Consider the following 20,017-nt stretch of genomic DNA (forward strand, 5'->3'; position numbering starts at 1 on the left):
TTTTTCCCCTTGGCAGTTTCAGTAGATCATGATTAGTTTCAAGATCAATCAATTGTTAGTTGCTTCCATAACTGGAAAGATTTAGAAACCATTCATTTGAAAGTTCCTACTTAACTGAAATATTGTTCTTTGTAGGATTGTACTATTGTTTGGAATTTCATGTATGTATTGCCTCTGAACAAATCTATACTCTTAATACTCCTTTCATTAAAATAGCTATTTTACCTTAGCTATTTTACTGTTCCTATTTTCTTTCAGGAGTTTCACATATAAAAATCTCAGACCATGACAACAAAACATTTACGCATTTATGTTGGGCTGAAGCTATGTCAATGTCAACTGATTATCCAGCATTTCCTCACAAGGAAAAATTATGTTTTGTTCAATACATTAGGTGTTATGAGTTGCAGGCTCCTTTGACCAACTGATTGGTCTTAAGAATCTATGTACACAACATTTTATCATACACAAATTGTTCAGGATTCTCTCAGTGTGGGGAACTTGCTTTAATCATGCATAATTATGAACCTCCAAGAATTGAGAAAATCCACGATTTCCCGCAATATCATTGTAAGTGTAGGTTTACAGTTGATCTAAGGAACACCACTGAGTATGATTCCACCCAAGCCTCCCTTGATCACTGCCTTATTTTTTAATTGTAATCTTATCCAGAAGAAAATGGTTGCTTCCATCCAACTACAAGTGCCAGTATGTTGGGTTCAAATACACTGTACATTCAATGTGTTCTTGCAACATTAAAAAATGCAGAAGAAGAAGCGGCCAGCCTCCACTCATCAATTAAATATAATGGACCTTCTTCATAACATAACATAGCCAAGACCGCAATTTCACAAATATTGCTTTAGTCTGGTTAAAAGAATATTTCTTGTACTGATTCATAAGTAATTTGTTGTTACCTAATTGTAAAGTAAAGACGATCTGTATCTTGTCATTCTGCATTTAAAGGAACCTAAACCACTCACAAGTGTAGTAAAGGAAATAATATTGTCTCCAGGTTTTTTGTAAATTGTGGTGAATTAATAAATGTGATTTGGTAATGAAACAGAAATTGTCATTACTGGTGACACTCATAAGTCTTGCAATGTTTTACTTGTTTTAGAAAGAACATTTGCACAGCCGATTGTAAAGAAAAGGAGTGAACACTTAGAAAAATGTTTGCAACATTTAAAGTATGATATGATATGATATGATATTTTATATATATTGCGCCCATACACAAGTGTTTCAAGGCGTGATGAGGTAGGGGAGGAGTACAAGGGAGAACAGAACAACGCTCTTACTAGGACCACTGACATTGAGAATGCCCAAGTGCAGGGTAGAGGGATGTGGAAAGTGCTGAACAAGTGATCAAAAACAACAACAAGTAGTGCAGCCAACAAGCAACAAGTGCAAGAATTAAGCGCAGACAAAGGGTGTCTAATAAGTTTGGGTAGAGGACTGTAAGGTTGCAGATACAGACCCAAGTGCAAAGGGTAGCCAGGCAGCAGTGAGGGTATGCAGCTGGGTGGGCAGGGATCTGGCTCCGTATTCATAGGGTAGCCAGGAGCCCAGTGCAGACACAGACAAATCAGCAGGGGAGAAGAAGAGAGAAAGCAGAAACAAAGAAGAAGGTCTTGGGGTGCTTCCGGAATCGAAAATGGTTCTCCTCCAGTTTGATTGAGGCAGGGAGGCTGTTCCAGAGGAAGGCCCCAGCCAAAGAAAGAGATCAACCACCAACGTGTTGTTTGGAGAAGCGACTGACCCTGAGGGAGTTGGAGGTGAAAGAGCAAAGTGCTTTAGTAGGAAGGTATTTCCGAAGGGAGAGTTGAAGGTATTGCGGACCCAGTCCCCAGAAGGCCTTGTGGACAATGCTGAGGGTCATGAACTTAATCCTTGCAGCCACTAGGACCCAATTAAAAGATTTCAGGGCTGGAGAGATATGATCAAAAAAGAGAGACTACAAAAGTAGCTGGAAAATATGCCTTCTTTGCTAATTTGTTAGTTACATTAAAAGTCGCGACAATTCACAGAGACATCTATTTCAATACAGTAATGAAAAAAATAATATTGTAATTTCATGTGCATGGACCAACTTTATTCAATTTTTCAATACTCGCTCACTTTATGTTAGCAAGTACTATTAAAAACGGAACACTATCACTACAGGAAGCTGTCATATGCCACGCATACACATACACAAACTGGGGATCTGCAAGATGTCCCCGCTTGAGAGGAATATTCTGCTGGAGAGAATTGTGAAACGGTTTGTTTCTACTTTATATCAGACAATATCTTCCTTCACTGCGGGTGAACTCTCAAAACTTAAACTGAAGTGGGAAGGGGATTTGGGGATGATAGAACCCGAAGAATGGGTTGGGGCATTTATGTAAGCCATGTAGGTGGTGATATCGAGCCGAATGCAGTTGGTGCTACTCAAAATACTACATCGGGTGTACTACATTTGCACCCTAATCTGTCGGAGGGGATGAGTGAACAGCCCAAATTGCTTAAGATGCAGCAATGGGGTAGCATCTTTCTTTCATTCTGTGTAGGATTGTCGCAGATCCATTGCCTCTATACTGCATGTCTTAATAGATTGGCCGCAATATTGGGAACAGAAATCACATGTGGACCAAAGTTGTTTTTGCTTGGGATTTGGAGTAAAACTGCTGTTACACGATTTGAGAAACTGGTTCTATCCATGGCATTTGGCCTCCTTAAATGCAATATTGCGGCGAAATGGGTGCACCAGAATGCTCCGAATATTGAGACTGGGTATTAGACATGAACATGCGTATGTCACTGGAAAAAAGAATTTAGACTACTCGGGCTGCCCCACAAAGATGGACAAGGTATGGGGTAAGTGGGAGGTGGAAGGTTGACTGGGTGGTTTTATGGGTCTCTTAGGTTGTCGGGTGGGCTACGCAGGACGCCAATCAGCTGTGCATGGGTTCATCTGTCAGATGGGATGAATGGTATGGTACTGCAGTGTTTCTATATACAGGCAAGTGTTTGGGTTCAAAGTGCTCAATGGGGGAGGGAACATGGGGAAAAACAAGAGCCCTTGAAATTCTGAGACGATAATAGTCTGCACAGGCAGAGTGAGTGAATATAATACATTTTACAGTTGAGATACAGTTAATATGACTGACAACGATTCTGCAGTTTTACCAAGTGCACGTTAAGGGGTGAAGGCAAGAGAGGACAGACGATCTTCAGGCAAAGGTGCATTCAGATTGTGCAGGTGCACAGACGGTCATGGGAGGGGGGCTCCAGTGCACCCAGTCAATGGAGACTGGGGTAAGTGCCGTGAGAGCCACTCTCTTGGGTTAATTCTCAAGTGCACTGAGGGAGGGTGGGGTGCAGGGCCCTGATGCAAGTGCAGTGAGGACTGGCGGGGGGTGCCAGGGACCTGTGAGACTCTGAGGTACATCAGGTGGCCAGTCAGCAAGCCGTAAGGAAGAGGAGGGAAAGATGTAAAGAGCAGAGAGCTAGGTTAGGAGGGTAGAGGAAGAGCGAAGGAGGAGGAGTAGAGGAAGGTCTTGAAGAGTTTCCAAAACTTAATAATATCAGGCTCAAGACGGAGGGTGGCAGGGAGTCTATTCCAGAGGGAGGCCTCTGCTGAGGATAAGGATTTCCCAACAAATCTCTGCTTGGAGAACCGGCTCACTTGCAGAAGATTGGAGGTAGATGAGTGGAGGGCTTGTGAGAGACAGTATTTAGGTAGGCAACATTGTAGGTAAGAAGGTCCCAGCCCCAGAGAGCCTTGTGGACAATGCAGAGGGCCTTGAACTTGATCCTTGCATTCACGGGGAGCCAGTGAAGGGTTTCCAGCGCCGGAGAGATGCTGTCCCTGGGTGCAAGGCCAAAGATAAGACTTGCGCTTCTGTTCTGGATGAGTTGCAAAGGGTGCAGGGCAGAAGCAGGGAGGTTGAGGAAGAGGCTGGTGTAGTAGTCCAGCCTGGAGTGAATCAGGGCTCTGGAACAGTGAGCCGCTGGGGGAAGTGAGAAATGGTACAGTGCCTCTGAGTTAGACTTTTTTGAGATGTCCGAAATGTGAGAGCAAAAGGAGACAGAGGTTGGGGGCGGGGGGGTTACACACCTACTGCACAGTGGTGGTGGGAAATGGAAATGAATGTTTTAATAAATTGAATGACGGTAGATCAACTTGCAGAAAATGTGTGGGGCTAATCCGCACACATTTTCCTATGCTCACTGCACAACATACACATAGACCTGTGTACTCTGGGTGGACACAGAGTACAGGCATAGTCCTGCTCATCATATTTATTTGGGATATTATAGCCATGAGTAGACCAGGTCATCTCAAAAGGGGGAGGGCAAAACCTTCCTCCTGTCATGGCCAGCCTAATTAACTAACAAAGGCTCCTTGGATCTGCCCTGTCCTTTTGTTCAGCCCTGCAGAGGGTGGTTGTGATTGATCCAATTAGCATACTAATAGGGTATACTTCAACCAGGACCACATAGGGCCTGGCTACAGAGATTATCAAAGGATATAGGAAACCCCAACAACCTTTGATATGCACTGTGTCAACCTGAAGCCACACTTACAATCAATGGACAGTGAAAAGTCATGTCTGAGACTGCATGTTTACAGTAAATATCCCTGGAGGGGCACCACATTCAGAAGGTACAAGTATGTGGATTGACGGAGGCACAAATTCTGTTCTCCATGCAGCTGCAAGGGAGACCTGCCGCTTTAACTAGGATCCACAGAGAGCTCCGTTGACCAGAGACAACCTTTGATACACAACAAACTGGAAGATGGGTGAGACCTAGCATTTCATGTTTTCTCCCCTTTACCTTTTCTGTTGTAAAGAACTCTTGTTATGACCTCATGCATACAAGAGATTGTTGGTGGGGACCGAGGAGTGGTTCATTAAGGTAGGCTTGGCCTACACCAATCACTGTGGCCTATTTCGCTTTAAAAGGGGGCTGATATGATATGATATAGCATTTGTAATGCACCTAAACACAAGAGTTTCAAGGCCAATGAGGCAAGGACATTGTCACTTGGCCACTCGGCCAAGTGACATTGAGATCGTGCAAGTGCAGGGGAGGGGAAGAGGAAAAGTGCCATGGGAAAGGGAAAGGGGCAGTGCTGTACATGGGATCAAAACAATAACAAGAAGTATGGCCAGCAGGTGGCAGGTGCAAGGGTAAGTGCAGACAGCAGGTGTCCGAAAGTGCAGGCAGGGGGACTGTAGGGTGACAGATACAGACCCAAGTGCAAGGGTTGCCAGGAGGCAGTGCGGGTGTGCAACTGGGCAGGCAGGGATCTGGGCCCAAAATCAGAGGGTAGTCAAGTGACCAGTGCAGTATCAGACAGGAAATCAGCAGGGTAGAGGAAGAGAGAAGGCAGAAGCAAAGAGGAAGGTCTGGAGGTGCTTTTGGAACCAGAGATGGTTCTCCTCAAGTTTCAGAGAGTCTGGGAGGATGTTTCAGAGGGAGGCACCAGCCAAAGAAAGAGATCTACCACAAACTTGTTGCTTGGAGAAGAGACTGACCCTGAGAGAGTTAGAGGTGGAGGAGTGAATAGGTCCAGTAAGAAGGTATTTACCAAGAGGGAGTGGGAGGTATTGAGGACCAAGGTCCTAGAAGACCTTGTGGACAATGCAGAGGATCTTGAACTTAATCCTTCCAGCCACTGACCAGCCAATGCAGTGAGTTCAGTGCTGGAGGGATACGATCCCTGGGCTTGAGGCCAAGGTCAAGTCTTGCAATCCTTTTCTGGATAAGTTGCAGAGGGTGGAGAGTAGAAGCAGGCATATTTAGAAAGAGGCTGTTGCAGTAGTCCAGCCTAGAGAGGACCAGAGCTATAGAGACAGTGAGCTTCTGGGGGAAGGAGAGGAAAGGAAGAATACCTCTGAGGAGGTGCAGTTGGTAGTTTGACTTCTTAGAGACGTCAGAGATGTGAGGAGAAAAGGAGAATGTGGAGTCGAAGATGACCCCGGGGTTCCTAGCCTCACAGGTGGGAGAACGAAGAGGGTCAAGGAAGGCTGTCCAGAGAGTGACAGGAAAGGAGGGTGCAGGTGTGCCGATGAGGAGAATCTCCATTTTACTTGCATTAAGGCAGAGATTGTTGGCAGCAATTCACTCCTGGATAGCAGACAGGCAGTCAGAGATGAGAGAAGTTGAAGAGGTGGAAGAGGGGAGCCTGATAACGAGCTCAGTGTCATCTGCATAGCACTGAAAGTTGGAGCAGAGAGCGGCAATGCAGTGGGGGAGAGGAGCCCGGTATTGGTTGAACAGCCAGTGAGAGAGGTTAGACCCATGGGTAACATGACAGGGAGAGAGTGAGATAGCGGAATGCAAGGACCCAGGTTGGAACTGGGAGGGTCGATCAGAGAGAAAATAGGTCAGCCAGGCTAATGCCTAATCTGTGAAACCCAGGTTATCACGGAGACGATTGAGCAGAATGGCATGGTTGGCCATGTCAAAGGCAGAAGAGAGATTGAGTAAGATGAGGACAGAGGGGAGATTAGAATCAAGGTTAGGGAGCAGGTCTTCATAGATGTTCAGGAGAGCAGTTTCCATGCTTCTGGCTGCTCTGAAGCCAGACTGATGGTCATGGAGACGACCAACAGATTCAGTGTGAAGATTATGCTGGGAGATGGCCGACTTTTCCAGGAGTTTGCCCAGGAAAGGATTGATGGAGATGGGGGGCACCGGGGGGAACGCGAAGCGTTTCCCCCTGGGAAGTTTTTGGCGCTGCACATGGCCAGCGAGTGGCCGTGGGGGGCAGAGCGCCTCCCGGGGGTATTTAAGGGCTCAGGGAAGGTTCGGGAGGCAGGCGACGGTTAGGACTTGGTGATTGTGGAGTCCTGTCGCCTGCTCCCGAGCCTTCCCTGTAGCTGGGCCTAAGGCGTGTGTTCGAGGTAGGGACTAGCAGGGTTGTGGAGGTGGGGGCCAGGTATAAGGGGAGAGGGAGGGTGTCGGCGGCGGCACCTGAATTTTAAATAAATAAATAAATAAATAATAAATATAAAGCGGGTGGGGTCGCGGGCCCCGAATAGTCAGGGGTACCGTACATAAGGTACCCCCCCCCTCCTCTTACCGGAGCCGCCGTCCGCGGGTTGGGTACAGCAGGGCGGGCGGTTCGGGGCCATTTGCGGCCGCAGTTTCTTTTTCTTGTGAGGGAGCTGGGCGGGCATCCCTCGCCGGCCGTAGTGTGGGCCTGCAGGGTTCGGCATTGCTGTTGCCGGCCCCGTTTCGCGTTCGTGTGGGAACGCAGTGTGTCGGGTGAGGGGAGCCGTTGGGGGTGAGCCCGCGTGTGCTGGGCTTCTGTTCCCTCGCGTGCGGTGCCGGCATGCAGCAGGGAGGGGGCAGAGCGGCCCTCTTAAAGGGATCGCTCCCCCTGTTCCTGTTTCCATTTGGAATAGGAAGGCACTGCGGTGCGGCAGTTGTGCCACTAGGGGGCGGGCGGTGGAGCTGGGTTGACGGAGTGGGGCCTAAAAAAAAAAAATATATATAATAAAAAGAAAGTGGGAAAGTAGGAAAAGGGAGTATAGGGAAAGGAATGGGTTTTTTGAGAAGGGGGTGGAGGGTGGGGGGGGCCCTGCGGGGGTGTTCCGAGTGAAGTAGCTCGTTAAGAGAGTGGGAAAAAGGGGGGGCTATCGGGTGCAGGGGGTGGTTGGATAAGTGGGGGGGTTTATTATAAAAAAAATAAAAAATAAAAAAAAAGTAGTCATTTTATTAAATAAGTAGGTTTAAAAAAAAAAAAAAAGCTAGTTTCAAAGTTAGTAGTTGTCATTTGGGGGATAGGTCCACGGGTAGTTTTGGCTCGGGGGCTTAGGTTTGCTAGGTTCATTTTCAGGGGGCATATATATTGTCGTGCACAACCAGATTAGTAGTGCACGATGGTGGGCCAGGGAGCCAGCAAGAAGGGTCTGGTTGATGCTAAGGCTCTGGGAGGCTTTGGAAATAATTAGTATGGCATCTAGGGCCCAGTGGAAGGGGGCAGTGGGGGGGGGTCACCGGCGGAGAGGTCACGGGGAGGGGGAGATAAGTGGTGGTAGGCCGCAGCGTAGAGCAGCGGCAGATGGGGCTCTCGCGGCAGTGGTGGCTTGCACCCCATCGACGGGGAGAGGGGAGGTTTGGGAAACTAGGGGCGGGAAGTTGAGAAAGGAGATAGACAGGAGGGCGTCAGGGGGAGAAATGATTTCGGGTCATGAGGTGGCTCAGAGGAATAAGAGGGGTGCCAGTGAAGGGGTGCAGAGGGGGGTGACAGGGCAAAGTGGAAGAGGGGGTAAATACCTGCAGAAGAGTGCAGGTGGGAGAAGGAGGGAGAGGTCACCGTCATTTGAGGAGTTTAGTGTGGGGCGCGGAACGGCCCCCCCGGGTAGGAGGAGTGAGGGCAGAGGGCGCTGCGCAGCCCCCGCTGGTCAGGTGGAGGTAGAGGGTTTCAGTACGGCCCCTCCTCGGTCAGCGCAAGGATAGCCTAGAGGGCACAGCACAGCCCCTAGCAATGAGGATTTCAGGGTGGAGGACGGAACGCCTCGCCCGAGAGAAGAGGACCAGGCAGGGGTTTCCACAACCCCGCCGAGAAGACGTCAAAGGAGTGGCGGGGCGGACGCCCCGGGTTCGCAAGAAGATCATCAACTCAACTCGGGCATGAGCTCGCATCCGCAATGCTATTTAAGGGGTGATGAAGTTGGATGGGAGGAATATGTGGGGCAATGGGAAGTGGAAGATTATAGGGCGGAAAGGGAAAGGGGGGAGGAGAGTAGAAGTTTGAGGTGGGATATGGAAAGGGAAGTGCTGGGTGGACGGGGGGGAGGGGGTCAGGGGAACTATTGGCTGGGGGAGAGTGCTGACATGTTTTGTCCCCGCAGTAGGAGCCCTCTAAGAAAGGAGAGGAGGAGCATCGGTGTGGACGCCAGACCACAGGCGGCAGGTGTGGAAAGAGGTGAGCGGGAAAGGGAATGGTCATCTGCATGGCAGAGAGGGGTCACAAGAAGGGGGACAGGGGATGAAGGGTCTGGACTGCAAGGTGTAATGAAAGAAGTTGGTGTGCAGGCCATTGGAGCCGCAGGTGCTGGGAAGAGCATTTGCTCAGTGGAGGTCCAAACGGACAAGGTGGTGGAGCCATTGGTGCTCGAAGTGCAAGCTGGGAAAGATAAGGAGGTTGAAGTGAAAGGAAAAGAGAAAAAATTGCCATACATGGGGATAACAAAACCATTAGGGGCGCACTTGATGGCAGCGACCAGGGAGAAGATTCAGGCGGGGGAATTTGTGGATGTCTTTAAATTGCTCCATAGGGAAGTGAGAGCAAAGGAGGGGTCTAAGGAGGAAGAGAGGGAACTGGCTTCACGCCCAAGGGTCCCAGTGACTATTGAGAATTGGACGTCGGCGTTTATCATTTATGCCAGTGTGTATTGTGAAAAATTCCCGGAGCGTTGCGTGGCCCTGCTTAAATATATGGATGTAATAAGGAAGGCTTTCATGAGTTTTGGGGGCTTTGCCTGGGTATGGTATGATGAGGAATTCAGAGCGAGAATGGCAGAGGAAAGTCAGGCGGTCTGGGGGGAGATAGACATGGATCTCTGGCTGCAATTGAAGGCCCCAACGAGGCCTGCCCCGACATTGCACACAGCAAGTGGGCTGCCGTGCCTTTCCGGCCCTTTCTTGGTCGCCCCGCCCATGAGGGAGCGGGGGGAGGAGGTAGAGGGCAGCCCTCGGCAGCATGTTGGGCGTTCAATAAAGAAGGCTGCACGAGGTGGATGTGCAAATTTAAACACGAGGGCAGCAGGTGTGCGGGTCGGCATCCGGTTACAGATTGTTTTCAGGCAGGGGACAGTGGGTCAGGGCGAGGAGCGGGGCAAGTAGGTGGGGGGGAAGGAATGCATGCCAGGTAAATTGGGATGTGCTGGTAGGTCAGGCTCAGTTTATCGTAAAAGGAGGGGGGGCGCAAGGTTTGATGAAAGGTTTTTGGGGGCAACTTAAAGGGGGTAGGAGAAGGGTGAGGAGGAAGACGTGTAGGTAGGGGAGGGCCGCAGGGGGGATGTAACAGTGGAAATTGTTAAGGGGTGGTAGCTGTCGTTTGGAGGGCGTGGACGATGGTGGTGAAGCCCTCACGCTTGCCGCACGACAAGGTGAGTAGGTTTCAGGCTGCATGGACGGAGGTACGGGAGCGCCTCTGGTGCAGCAAGGGGAAGGGATGAGATGGGTCTGCATGGACGGGGGGTGCACTAGGGCCCCTGGTGCAGCTGGGGGAAGAAAGTGGAGCAACGAAGAAAGGTGCTGGAAGAGGAATTTATGTGGAATGGGCTGCATGGACGGGGGCGCGGGTTTGGCCCCTGGTGCAGCGGTGGAGAGGAGTAAGGCAGAAAAGGGGCCTGCATGGACAGGGGTGCACTAGGGCCCCTGGTGCAGCTGGGGGAAAGAAGTGGAGCAACGAAGCAAGGTGCTGGAAGAGGAATTTATGTGGAATGGGCTGCATGGACGGGGGCGCAGTTTTGGCCCCTGGTGCAGCGGTGGAGAGGAGTAAGGCAGAGAAGGGGCCTGCATGGACAGGGGTGCACTAGGGCCCCTGGTGCAGGTGGGAAACAGGTGGTAATGGATGCAAGGAGTTTGAGGATTAGTTATATGGAAGGGACTGCATGGACAGGGGTGCAGGTTTGGCCCCTGGTGCAGTGGCGAGAGGAGTAATAAACTAAAGGGCCTGCATGGACGGGGGTGCACTGGGCCCCCTGGTGCAGGTGGGAAACAGGTGGTAATGGACGCAAGTAGCTTGAAGATTGTGATATGGAAGGAACTGCATGGACGGGGGTGCAGGTTTGGCCCCTGGTGCAGCGGTGGAGTGGAGTAAGGAAGAAAAGGGCCCTGCATGGACGGGGGTGCACTAGGGCCCCTGGTGCAGGGGGGAAACAGGTGGTAATGGACGCAAGGAGCTTGAACATTGTGATATGGAAGGGACTGCATGGACGGGGGTGCAGGTTTGGCCCCTGGTGCAGTGGCGAGAGGAGTAATAAAGTAAAGGGCCTGCATGGACAGGGGTGCACGTGGGCCCCCGGTGCAGGGGGGACAACGCAGGACTGTAAAGCAATAAACTGGGCACAACAAGTGGAACAAATGGTTTATTGTTTGTAGGGGAGCTGTTTGCGACTTGTTTTACGTGGTTATTGTTTGGGGGCTTTTAGGGTTTCTGAGTTGGTCGGGGGAAAAAGGGGATAGGGGGACTGCAATGGGAAGATGTTCAAATTACAGAAGAAGGTTTAGACATCAAGATTAAAAGGTCTAAGACGGATCAGAAGGGAAGGGGCTCTTGGGTTCGGCTGGGTCGAGGGAGCAAGGTCTTATGCCCAGTTCCAGGTACTAGTGGTATTGCGGAAGGCGCGGGTGGCAGTGGGAGAAAAGGCAGAGGATTTTGGGACTCATTCATTTAGGATGGGTGCAGCATCTGAGGGTACCAGGTGGGTTTTTCAGAAGACAAGGTGAAAAGATTGGGGCGTTGGAGGTCTGGGAAATACAAGGGGTACGGCAGGGAGTTTGATAATGGGGAATGTTGAAAAGGTGGAGTAGGACTTTGTGGGCCAACTGTTGTTGTTGAAATATTTTTGACTTGTCAGTGATTTTGTAATTTCTTTTTCAGATGCTGCGCGAAAGAAGGGGGAGTTGGCGCAAGTTTTGATTTGTTGGCCATTCAATTGTTAAGTGGGCTGGGAAAGAGGTGGAGAAAAGGGTGTTTGGAAGGTAACGGGGTAGGTCCAGTTACAAAGAAGTGGTGGTGAGATGGCACGGGTTGGGGGGCCTGCGGAGGGATCAGCTGCTTCCTATATTGGCAGGGATGAGGGCACGCTTGGGGTTCCAGAGGTGGTGATTATGCATGCAGGGGAGAATGACCTGGTGAGAGATACGGGGTTGGCTCTGCTAAGGAAAATGAAGAGGGACTTAGTGTGGGTGCGGGAAATGTGGCCTCAAGCCGTGGTGTATGGACTAAGTTGTTGCCGCGATGAGTGTGGAGGGGAGTGAGAAGTGGGGGAGCAATAGAGCGGGCCAGGAAGGGGATAAACAGAGAAATGGTAAAATGCTGTGCCTCTGTGGCAGTGCAGGTCATGGACCATAAGGAAATAGCATATGAGGGTCTCCTTATCTTTGGAGAGGATGGGGTACACTTGTCTGTGTATGGGAATAATAACTACCTGGCGGACTTGGGTTCTTGGCTGGGAGACTGGGTAAAAAGTTGGAGATAAAAAGTTGGGGGGGTGGGGCAGAAAGAACTCCTCGGGGGAGGGTTTTTCTGGTGCCGGGGGCATGGCCCCTTTTGATGTGGGGGGAGGGAAGCACAATGGGGGAATGACACGGGAAAGGATGGGGTGGCGCTGTTTGCACAAGCAGGTAGCCCCGGGGGAACAGGTATTGAGCCTGGAGGGGCATGGCCCCTGGGAGAAAGCGGGACACCTGGAAAAGGGGCAAGGAGACGGTAGGGTCTAAGGGATAATTAGGGAGGAAATGGGTTATTTAATTATTTAATTGTTGGGGGAAAATGAAAATGAAAATGTTTAATTTATTTAATTGGTTGTTAAAATATTTCTTTAGTTTGTTAGGCCATGGAGCCAGTTAAGCGTTTTGATTGTAAGCTTTGGCCTGTCACATTAAAGCGACCTTTTCCACTTTTAAATGAGTCTGGGTTTTTGTGCAGTAAGCCAAAAGGGGGAGCCCGGGGGGAACGCGAAGCGTTTCCCCCCGGGGAGTTTTTGGCGCTGCACATGGCCAGCGAGTGGCCGTGGGGGGCAGAGCGCCTCCCGGGGGTATTTAAGGGCTCAGGGAAGGTTCGGGAGGCAGGCGACGGTTAGGACTTGGTGATTGTCCCGCCCTCCCACCCCGTCATTTTGGTTTTAGGCTGGTGTCTGGTTATGGAATATGGGGGGTCCATTGTTCATGGGATTGTGCGGTGGGTTTTAGATGACATGGCGAGTTTTTTATGAGTTTTGGGGCCTGTTAGGATGGTAGGGGTTGGTAGTTTTGTGTGACAGGTCAGGGCATTGTGAAAGTTTGTGTGTAATGGTCAGGCTGGCTGCAGGTCATAGGAAGGGGGAGTTTGGTGTAGAGGGGAGTTTGAAGTGTGTTGAAGTGGGTCGGGACGCCGGGGGCATGGCCTCTTTTGATGTGGGGGGAGGGAAGCACAATGGGGGAATGACACGGGAAAGGATGGGGTGGCGCTGTTTGCACAAGCAGGTCACCCCGGGGAACAGGTATTGAGCCTGGAAGGGCATGGCCCCTGGGAGAAAGCGGGACGCCTGGAAAAGGGGCAAGGAGACGGTAGGGTCCAAGGGATAATTAGGGAGGAAATGGGTTATTTAATTATTTAATTGTTGGGGGAAAATGAAAATGAAAATGTTTAATTTATTTAATTGGTTGTTAAAATATTTCTTTAGTTTGTTAGGCCATGGAGCCAGTTGAGCGTTTTGATTGTAAGCTTTGGCCTGTCACATTAAAGCGACCTTTTCCACTTTTAAATGAGTCTGGGTTTTTGTGCAGTAAGCCAAAATGGGTGATAGCTGGGCAGGACGGGTCAGCAGAGGGTTCCTTAAGAAGAGGGTGCACAAGGCAGTGCTTCAGTTGGGAAGGGAAGATCCCAGTGGCGAAGGAGTGGTTGCAGAAGTCAGCCAGTACAGGGGCTAAGGTCCTTGGTGGTTTTGGAAGAAGAGGGAAGAACCTGCTTTGAGGAGACTTTCATAGATCGGACTTGTCTAGAAACCTCATCAGGGGAGAACAGAGGAAAGGAAGAGAAAGTGGGAGGAGGTGGCCACAAAGGGGCCAGAGGCAGAGGAGAGAGTAGAGGGAGGAGGAGGAGCAGAGGGTGGACAGGAAATCCAGGGTTTTAGAGATAAAATGAGAAGCCAGTGCCGTGCTGAGGGCCTGGGAGGGGACAGGAGAGGTAGAGACTGCAGCAGGATTGGCCAGCTCCTTGCAGATTTTAAAGAGTTTGTCCAAGTTGTTAGATGCCGCAGAGACTAGTGCTTGGATGTGGACCCTCTTCTTGGTGAGGACAGAGAGCCTGTATTACCTTTGGAGCAGGCGGCAGGCCAGTTTGTCAGAGGTGGCACAAGAAGCTAGCCATTTCCTCTCCGCCACCCTGCACTTGCATTTAAGGGTGACAAGGTCAGAATCGTACTAGGAGTTGCACTTGGCTTTGGGCTTCAAGCGTATCCTCATGACAGGGGCAAGAACATCAAGAGTATCAGAGATAGAAGAGTGGAGCATGGAAAGGGCTGTGTCAGTGTGAGAGTCAGCCAGAGGAGGAGGAGGGGGAGAGAAAGTGGCAGTGAAAGCCTCAACTGACATACGCTTCATGGGTCGGATGACCGAGAAGGTAGGTGGCAGTGCTGGAGTTGGTTTGACCTGAGGGGTAGAGGGGAAGAGATGGGAGGAAAGGATAAAGTGATCACCACAATAGAGAGGAGTGGTGAGAGGATAGAGAGGGGGAGGTCTGAGGAGATTGGAACATCCAGAGTGTGACCTGCAGAGTGAGTCAGGCCAGAGGGGAGAATAGAAAGAGTGTCACAGAGGTTGCAAGAGAGTCCAGAGGAGGGACAGGGAGCATCCAGTTGGATGTTAAAGTCTCCACAAAGGAGGAGTTGAGTGGTCGAGGCCAGGAGGGAGGAAGAGATGTCTGCCCACTCAGAGAGCAAGGAGGTGTTCTGACCAGGTGGCCAATAGATAGTAGTCACAGTAAGAGAGTGGCCAGGAGGGAGAGAGAGCCTGCAGAAAAGGCATTTGAAAGAGGAGTAGGCCTAAATAAGAATGATAGAGGCAGAAATCCACTCCAGGAAGATCAAGGCTACACCCCCTCCAGAACGCGCTGAGAGGATCTTGTATCCATCAGGGAGGAGTGTGTCAAAGCTGTGACAGAACTGGCCATGAACCATCTCTCGGTGAGACCGAGGACATTGAGATCAAGTTCCTCCCCTCTTTTGAGCAGATCATATGGAGACTTTGCATGGAGTAACAAGAACTCGGCATTGGACCCTGGCTGAAGGTACAGCCTGCCTTACATATTCTGCCAGTGAAGGAAGGCCAGAACATCCAAGAGGGAAGCAAGATCCCTCCCCTAAACATCTCTCAGGGAACAGAGGGAGATACTGAATCCAGAGGACCTTCTAGCAGCTCCAAAACCGGTAGGTACCCAGCCAGCAAACAGGATGCCCTGCTAGGATCTGCAGCACGTTTCCTAGGTGGGACATGCCAGAGAGTCTCTGTCTGAACCAAACCAAGGACAAGGCAGATGCCTGCAATGCACTCCTCAGCTTTGGGCCGTCCGCCTTAAAGGATGACACAAGCACACTGCTGCCCAGGAAGTTTATTCATCGCAGTGCGTGAGTGAGTATGTTTGGGAGTGAGTGGGTGAAGTGAACGAAGGGGTCCAAAAGGGAACAGAAAGAGGAGAAATAAGAGAGATTGAAAAAGAGAGAGAAATGTGTTGAGTGAAGGAGGTGGCCTGGAAGAGGAGAGACTGGTAAGCATGGGTTAAAACGGGTTCCAGAAAGAAATGGACTGAGTGGGAGGAATACATTAGAGATAGAAAGAGGAGAACATGGAGTGAAATGGGAAGGGCGTGGGAGGAGAAGGTATGTGAGAAAAGAAATAAAGGGAAAAAAGAGTGATTGAGGAGGAAGATGGGTTGCATTGGGAGATGGTGTGGGTGGGGTAGTAGAGAGTGGATATATAAATGCTGCAAGGAAAGAGACAAAGAGAGTGTAATACAGAGAAATAGAGAGGCAGATGGACGAGAAGTAGTTACAATAGAGGCAGAAACTGTGTGAGAGGGAGATAAAGAAGTTGAGAGAGAGCGAGAGAGACTGGTGCGATGCTCGTTCATTAATCAGTTATTACCAAAATGCCGAACATTCTGTTAAACATTGCCAATAATAAGTGATAGGAAGGAAGCCTGCGCCTCCACTTCCCCCAAATATCTTACTCTTAATTTCATGCTTCCATTCACACAGCACGTCACTAAATGGCCTCTTCCGCATCTGAATACGTCCTCTTTCCATGCCTACTAACATGTGATGACTCACCGAATAGAAGCAAGCCCCGGTTCCCCCTCAGGGAGAAACCAGCGTACATGTCCACCTCTCCACCTCGAGGCCCGCATCTCTACCAAGCCCCTAGGCCATATTTCGCGCCCATAGAAGGCTCAACGCCCCGCGCTCCTCAGCAAAATCCACTTCTCCTTCGTTCACTCAAAATCCACTATGTTTTAATGAAAATAAATAGCCACCGTTCTTCAAACTAGATCACCCCATTACACCCTCTGGTGTACCCAAGAACACAGACTCTCAGGCCTCAACGAGACCGGGCGTCAAACGGATTCTGTCACCGTGCGCTTCCTGGCAGCGCCTCACTTAACCAGGGCCAGCAGGGGACATCGTAACGTACCCCTCTCACGCTATCAGTGCTGCTTAAATCGCCCTTGCCTCGTGACATCACAATGCCTCCCTCTCTCCTCTGCAGCACTCGCACCAAGCACCCCCCTATAAACACTGCCACCTCAGAAGTCATAACCTTTCCCCTCGGTTCATTTCACGCCAACATCGCTGCGTCTCTTATCCGCTGCACCCCACACAGGCCTGGCCCAACCAACAACCCCCACTAACACCATCCAAGCATCAATAACCTTCCGTGTGCAGCCTGAATTGCCAGAGGCGGGTTCCTACCCCCCCTAAGATTAGAACGCAGGCCCTTAATCATCAGGGGGCAGCATCGGACTGTCAACACCCTCCCCTTGGTGCCACCGTCCACATCGCCATGAATGCCCATCACCACAACACCATTCAGCTCTGCATAGCACCTCTGATTCCTCAACTGTCCGCATCAGGCTCTACTCCAGACACACTGCCACACACAGACGCGCACACGCACTGACGCGCACTCTGAACCCGAAACAACGCCGCCACACTGGCGGAATCCCCTGCCCCCCTCATTAGTTCCCCTTTCCCGCACAGCACACCCCTCTCTCCCCTTCCCCCAATTCTCCACGAATGTCACCCCCTTCGTCGCCCTCTACCTTGGGGGTACGATTTCACATTGCTAAAGAGCACAAGCTCACTCTCTCCATGCCACGCCGCTGGACTCTGTCCTACCTACACCTCACTGCCAGTCTTCACCCATTCTCTTCAACACCACCGCATATCGCCGCCAGCACCACCAGGGCATGCACGTCCTAAACTTCCACGTCCCTTACCAACGGACCCCACCCAGCCTTTACATCCATGCAGCCCAGTGCCTGACTATGCTGTCTGGTTCCACTATCCCTTCACATAAACCGTTCCTCGCCGCCCCCCGTCGCGCACCCCACTCGCCGGGTGGCATGCACCGGGAAGGGATCCCAGCCCCCCCCCCCCCCGCCCCCCAACCTCCCCCAACCTCTCTCCGTCTCATCTGCCAACATACTCACTGTGAAACAAACTGCGCCCATGGATCATGTCTGTTCCTTGCACAAGGGGCAGCGATCTCCACTAATTCCATTTAGCTTCGGGAGGACTTCCAGCGGGGGCGGTGGGGAAATGCACAGGCAGGATTGGAAAACGCAGGGCGGCACACAGTAGAGGCACGAACATCCGGCCCGCCGGCACCCTGTCTCCTCAGCAGCCTCCGGTGGACACCGGAATCAGCACCTCATCTTGCGGCGTGACAGTCGGCCCAGCGAGTGACAGTATAGAGCCGCGGTGAAAGAGCGTCGGAAGTAGTGTGCCAGTCCCAGGGTCACCCCAGCTGCGGTCCATAGCACGAGGGTCAGCACACACCCGGCGGCATAAACAGAGTGCACACAAAAAATGGAGAGGGCTGATGGATGGCTCAGAGAGACTCAGTGAACATGGCTGTCCGCGCCGGGTCAGCTTCCTCGCCAGGTCCATGCAAGACAAGTGCCAGATCCGAGTTTTCACATGATCTCCAGCCCAGCGTGTTCAGGATCCTGGCGATGTTCCCTTCCCGCATCCAGGGGATTAAAGGGTCCGTCATCAGCTCCCCGCGACGGCTCCACCTTGGCTAGCACCAGAATCCCACCAGACGCGTGAACGAATACCAAAAAGTGGATTTCACATCACGTTTGTGCCACGCATCCCCATACTGGCAGATAGCTCCCCTAAGAGCGGCCGAAACCAGTGCACCGTAGCACAGCGCCGGCCGCCCTGCGGTGGACCTTTCTCCGCATCATCCGAAGAGCAGCCGCATCCAGTCAGTGCCTGCTGGGAAGGAGAGCCACCGGCGCCAAGTGCTGTATCCGGCACCTGCCACTGCCGGGGGAGCAGCACACACGGACCAGGAGCACCGCTTCTTTAGACAGCACTGGAATTCTCCTCACTTCGTTCGGCAAAAGAAGGCATCTTGCTCACCGGGCTGTGTCAGACATGTCCTCGGGGGTCTGGAAGAACTTGCCCGGCACCGGCTATTCCCCGGGATTGGACGGCGCTACGATCCCGCCGCTGGCAGTGGGTCCATCGGTGGGTGCAGTGTGCAGCTTCCTGCACTGCCAAGCGGTGGGGCCGGGGGGAACAGCGCGCCCGTGCGCCAGGGGGCGGGCTTCGTGAGGGGATTACTTTAGGCGTGCTCCTGTAGAATTGGGCTGTGTGGTCGAGCAATCCGAAAGGATGTGGCTGTGGGCGGTGTGCAGGGCCCTGGCGCTCGGCCTTTTCTCGCCCCTGAGCAGGGCAGGGGCAACCCAGGTGTAAGGGGCGCCGCTGCCCCCTCTCACGGTGCCACGAGAGCAGAGGCTTCTGTCTGCCCTGTACGCGTAGGACGCATGCACTCGGGCACTCCAGAGCAGAAGATGCCTGGCAGGCTGGTGGCCACGCTGCAGCGGCTGCGGCATCGGCCCTGTGATGCCGACGGGGCTCCCGCAGCTCAGGCTGGCGCTGCACCTGTTGCTGCGGCACTGTGGCAGGCGCAGCCAGCACTACTGCAAACAGCGATCGGCTTCAGCGCCATACCAGCGGGGACCTGCGGGGCCCAGCCACTGCCGCAGACCATTCCTACTTTAATAATGCCGGCACCTCGCCTTAATTTACCGGCTGAGTACCACATCAACAAAAGCTGTATCTGTACTAATGCATGGCCCCTGTTCGTGCGGGAGGATAGGACACCGCCAATAGCCTCCTTTCCACATCTACCAGAATGGTGGCCTGGTGTGTTTGGGGTGAACCCACGGGGGAGGGAGCGTGTAAGTCGCCTCTGGTAACGGGGACCTTGCCCGTGGGGGGGCGGGGACAGAATGTTCTCCAGTGCTTGCCATGCTGACTTCAAAATCACCGATTTCGCTTAGCAGGGGAAGGGGCCGTGGCGGCGTGCCCGTAAGGGCGCACTGTGGAGCCGCGCGCCACTCCGTCCCTGATGTGTTTTCCTTGCCACTGGCGGCGTGATCCTGTCAGAGGAGCACGGGTTAGTTCTCTCCTGCGCACAGGCGCAGCAGCACGCGCTGTTACGAGCTCACTTCTTTCCTTCAGCAGCAGGGTCGCGCTCAGGCCAAACCCCGCAGCTCCGAAATGAGCGATACTCGCCTGTGCTGGTCACAGTGAGCGGGAAGCGAATGCCATTTGCTGCTGCGAGGGCTAGGGGCGGAAAGCGGGTGCAGAAGGGCCAGGCGCACATTGAGGGGCATCAAACCGAAACGCAGTCTAGGGCTGGATGTGTTACACAGCATTGGCACCGAATCCCATATTCATCACTGCCATTCCCATCATCGCCCTTCTCATGCTTACTTGTCCACGCCTCCCCGCAGCTCCCACTCATCACTTGAAACACTTGTGTATGGGCGCGATATAAATAAAATATCATATCATACTGCACAATCAAATTCAATGACAAAACATATTATTAATATAACAGCATATGCACATCTCTCATCTAGCTATAAGTTTACTAAGCGAGACTGAGGTATTTTTTAGAGGGGGTGGCTTTTGTTATTGTGCACATATGTCTATTTTGTTTGCGCTGCCAATGTTTAACACATGTCACAATTGGCGTAAGTTGCACATCTCAGGGCCCGATTCTC

The 20,017-nt window shown here is 51.8% G+C and overlaps 1 protein-coding gene across 5 annotated transcripts in view; it reads right to left on the reverse strand.

Moving 5' to 3' along the window:
* NETO1 (neuropilin and tolloid like 1) overlaps positions 1-19,650 on the reverse strand; it is a 1,259,189-nt gene extending 1,239,539 nt beyond the window's left edge. The window contains exon 1 of one of the 5 annotated variants that reach the window (XM_069620705.1): positions 17,423-19,650. In XM_069620705.1, the coding sequence (XP_069476806.1) occupies positions 17,423-17,450 (28 nt within the window). In that variant the 5' untranslated portion in view covers positions 17,451-19,650. Of the gene's footprint in view, positions 1-16,043; positions 16,562-17,108; positions 17,236-17,422 lie in introns of those variants that run through there. The other 4 variants (XM_069620706.1, XM_069620704.1, XM_069620703.1 and 1 more) reach the window with 4 other exon arrangements.
* Positions 19,651-20,017: the final 367 nt, after the last annotated feature.

This window comes from Ambystoma mexicanum, chromosome 5q (genome assembly GCF_040938575.1).
Source record: "Ambystoma mexicanum isolate Mex_15411 chromosome 5q, UKY_AmexF1_1, whole genome shotgun sequence".
In the NCBI taxonomy this organism is placed as follows: domain Eukaryota; kingdom Metazoa; phylum Chordata; class Amphibia; order Caudata; family Ambystomatidae; genus Ambystoma; species Ambystoma mexicanum.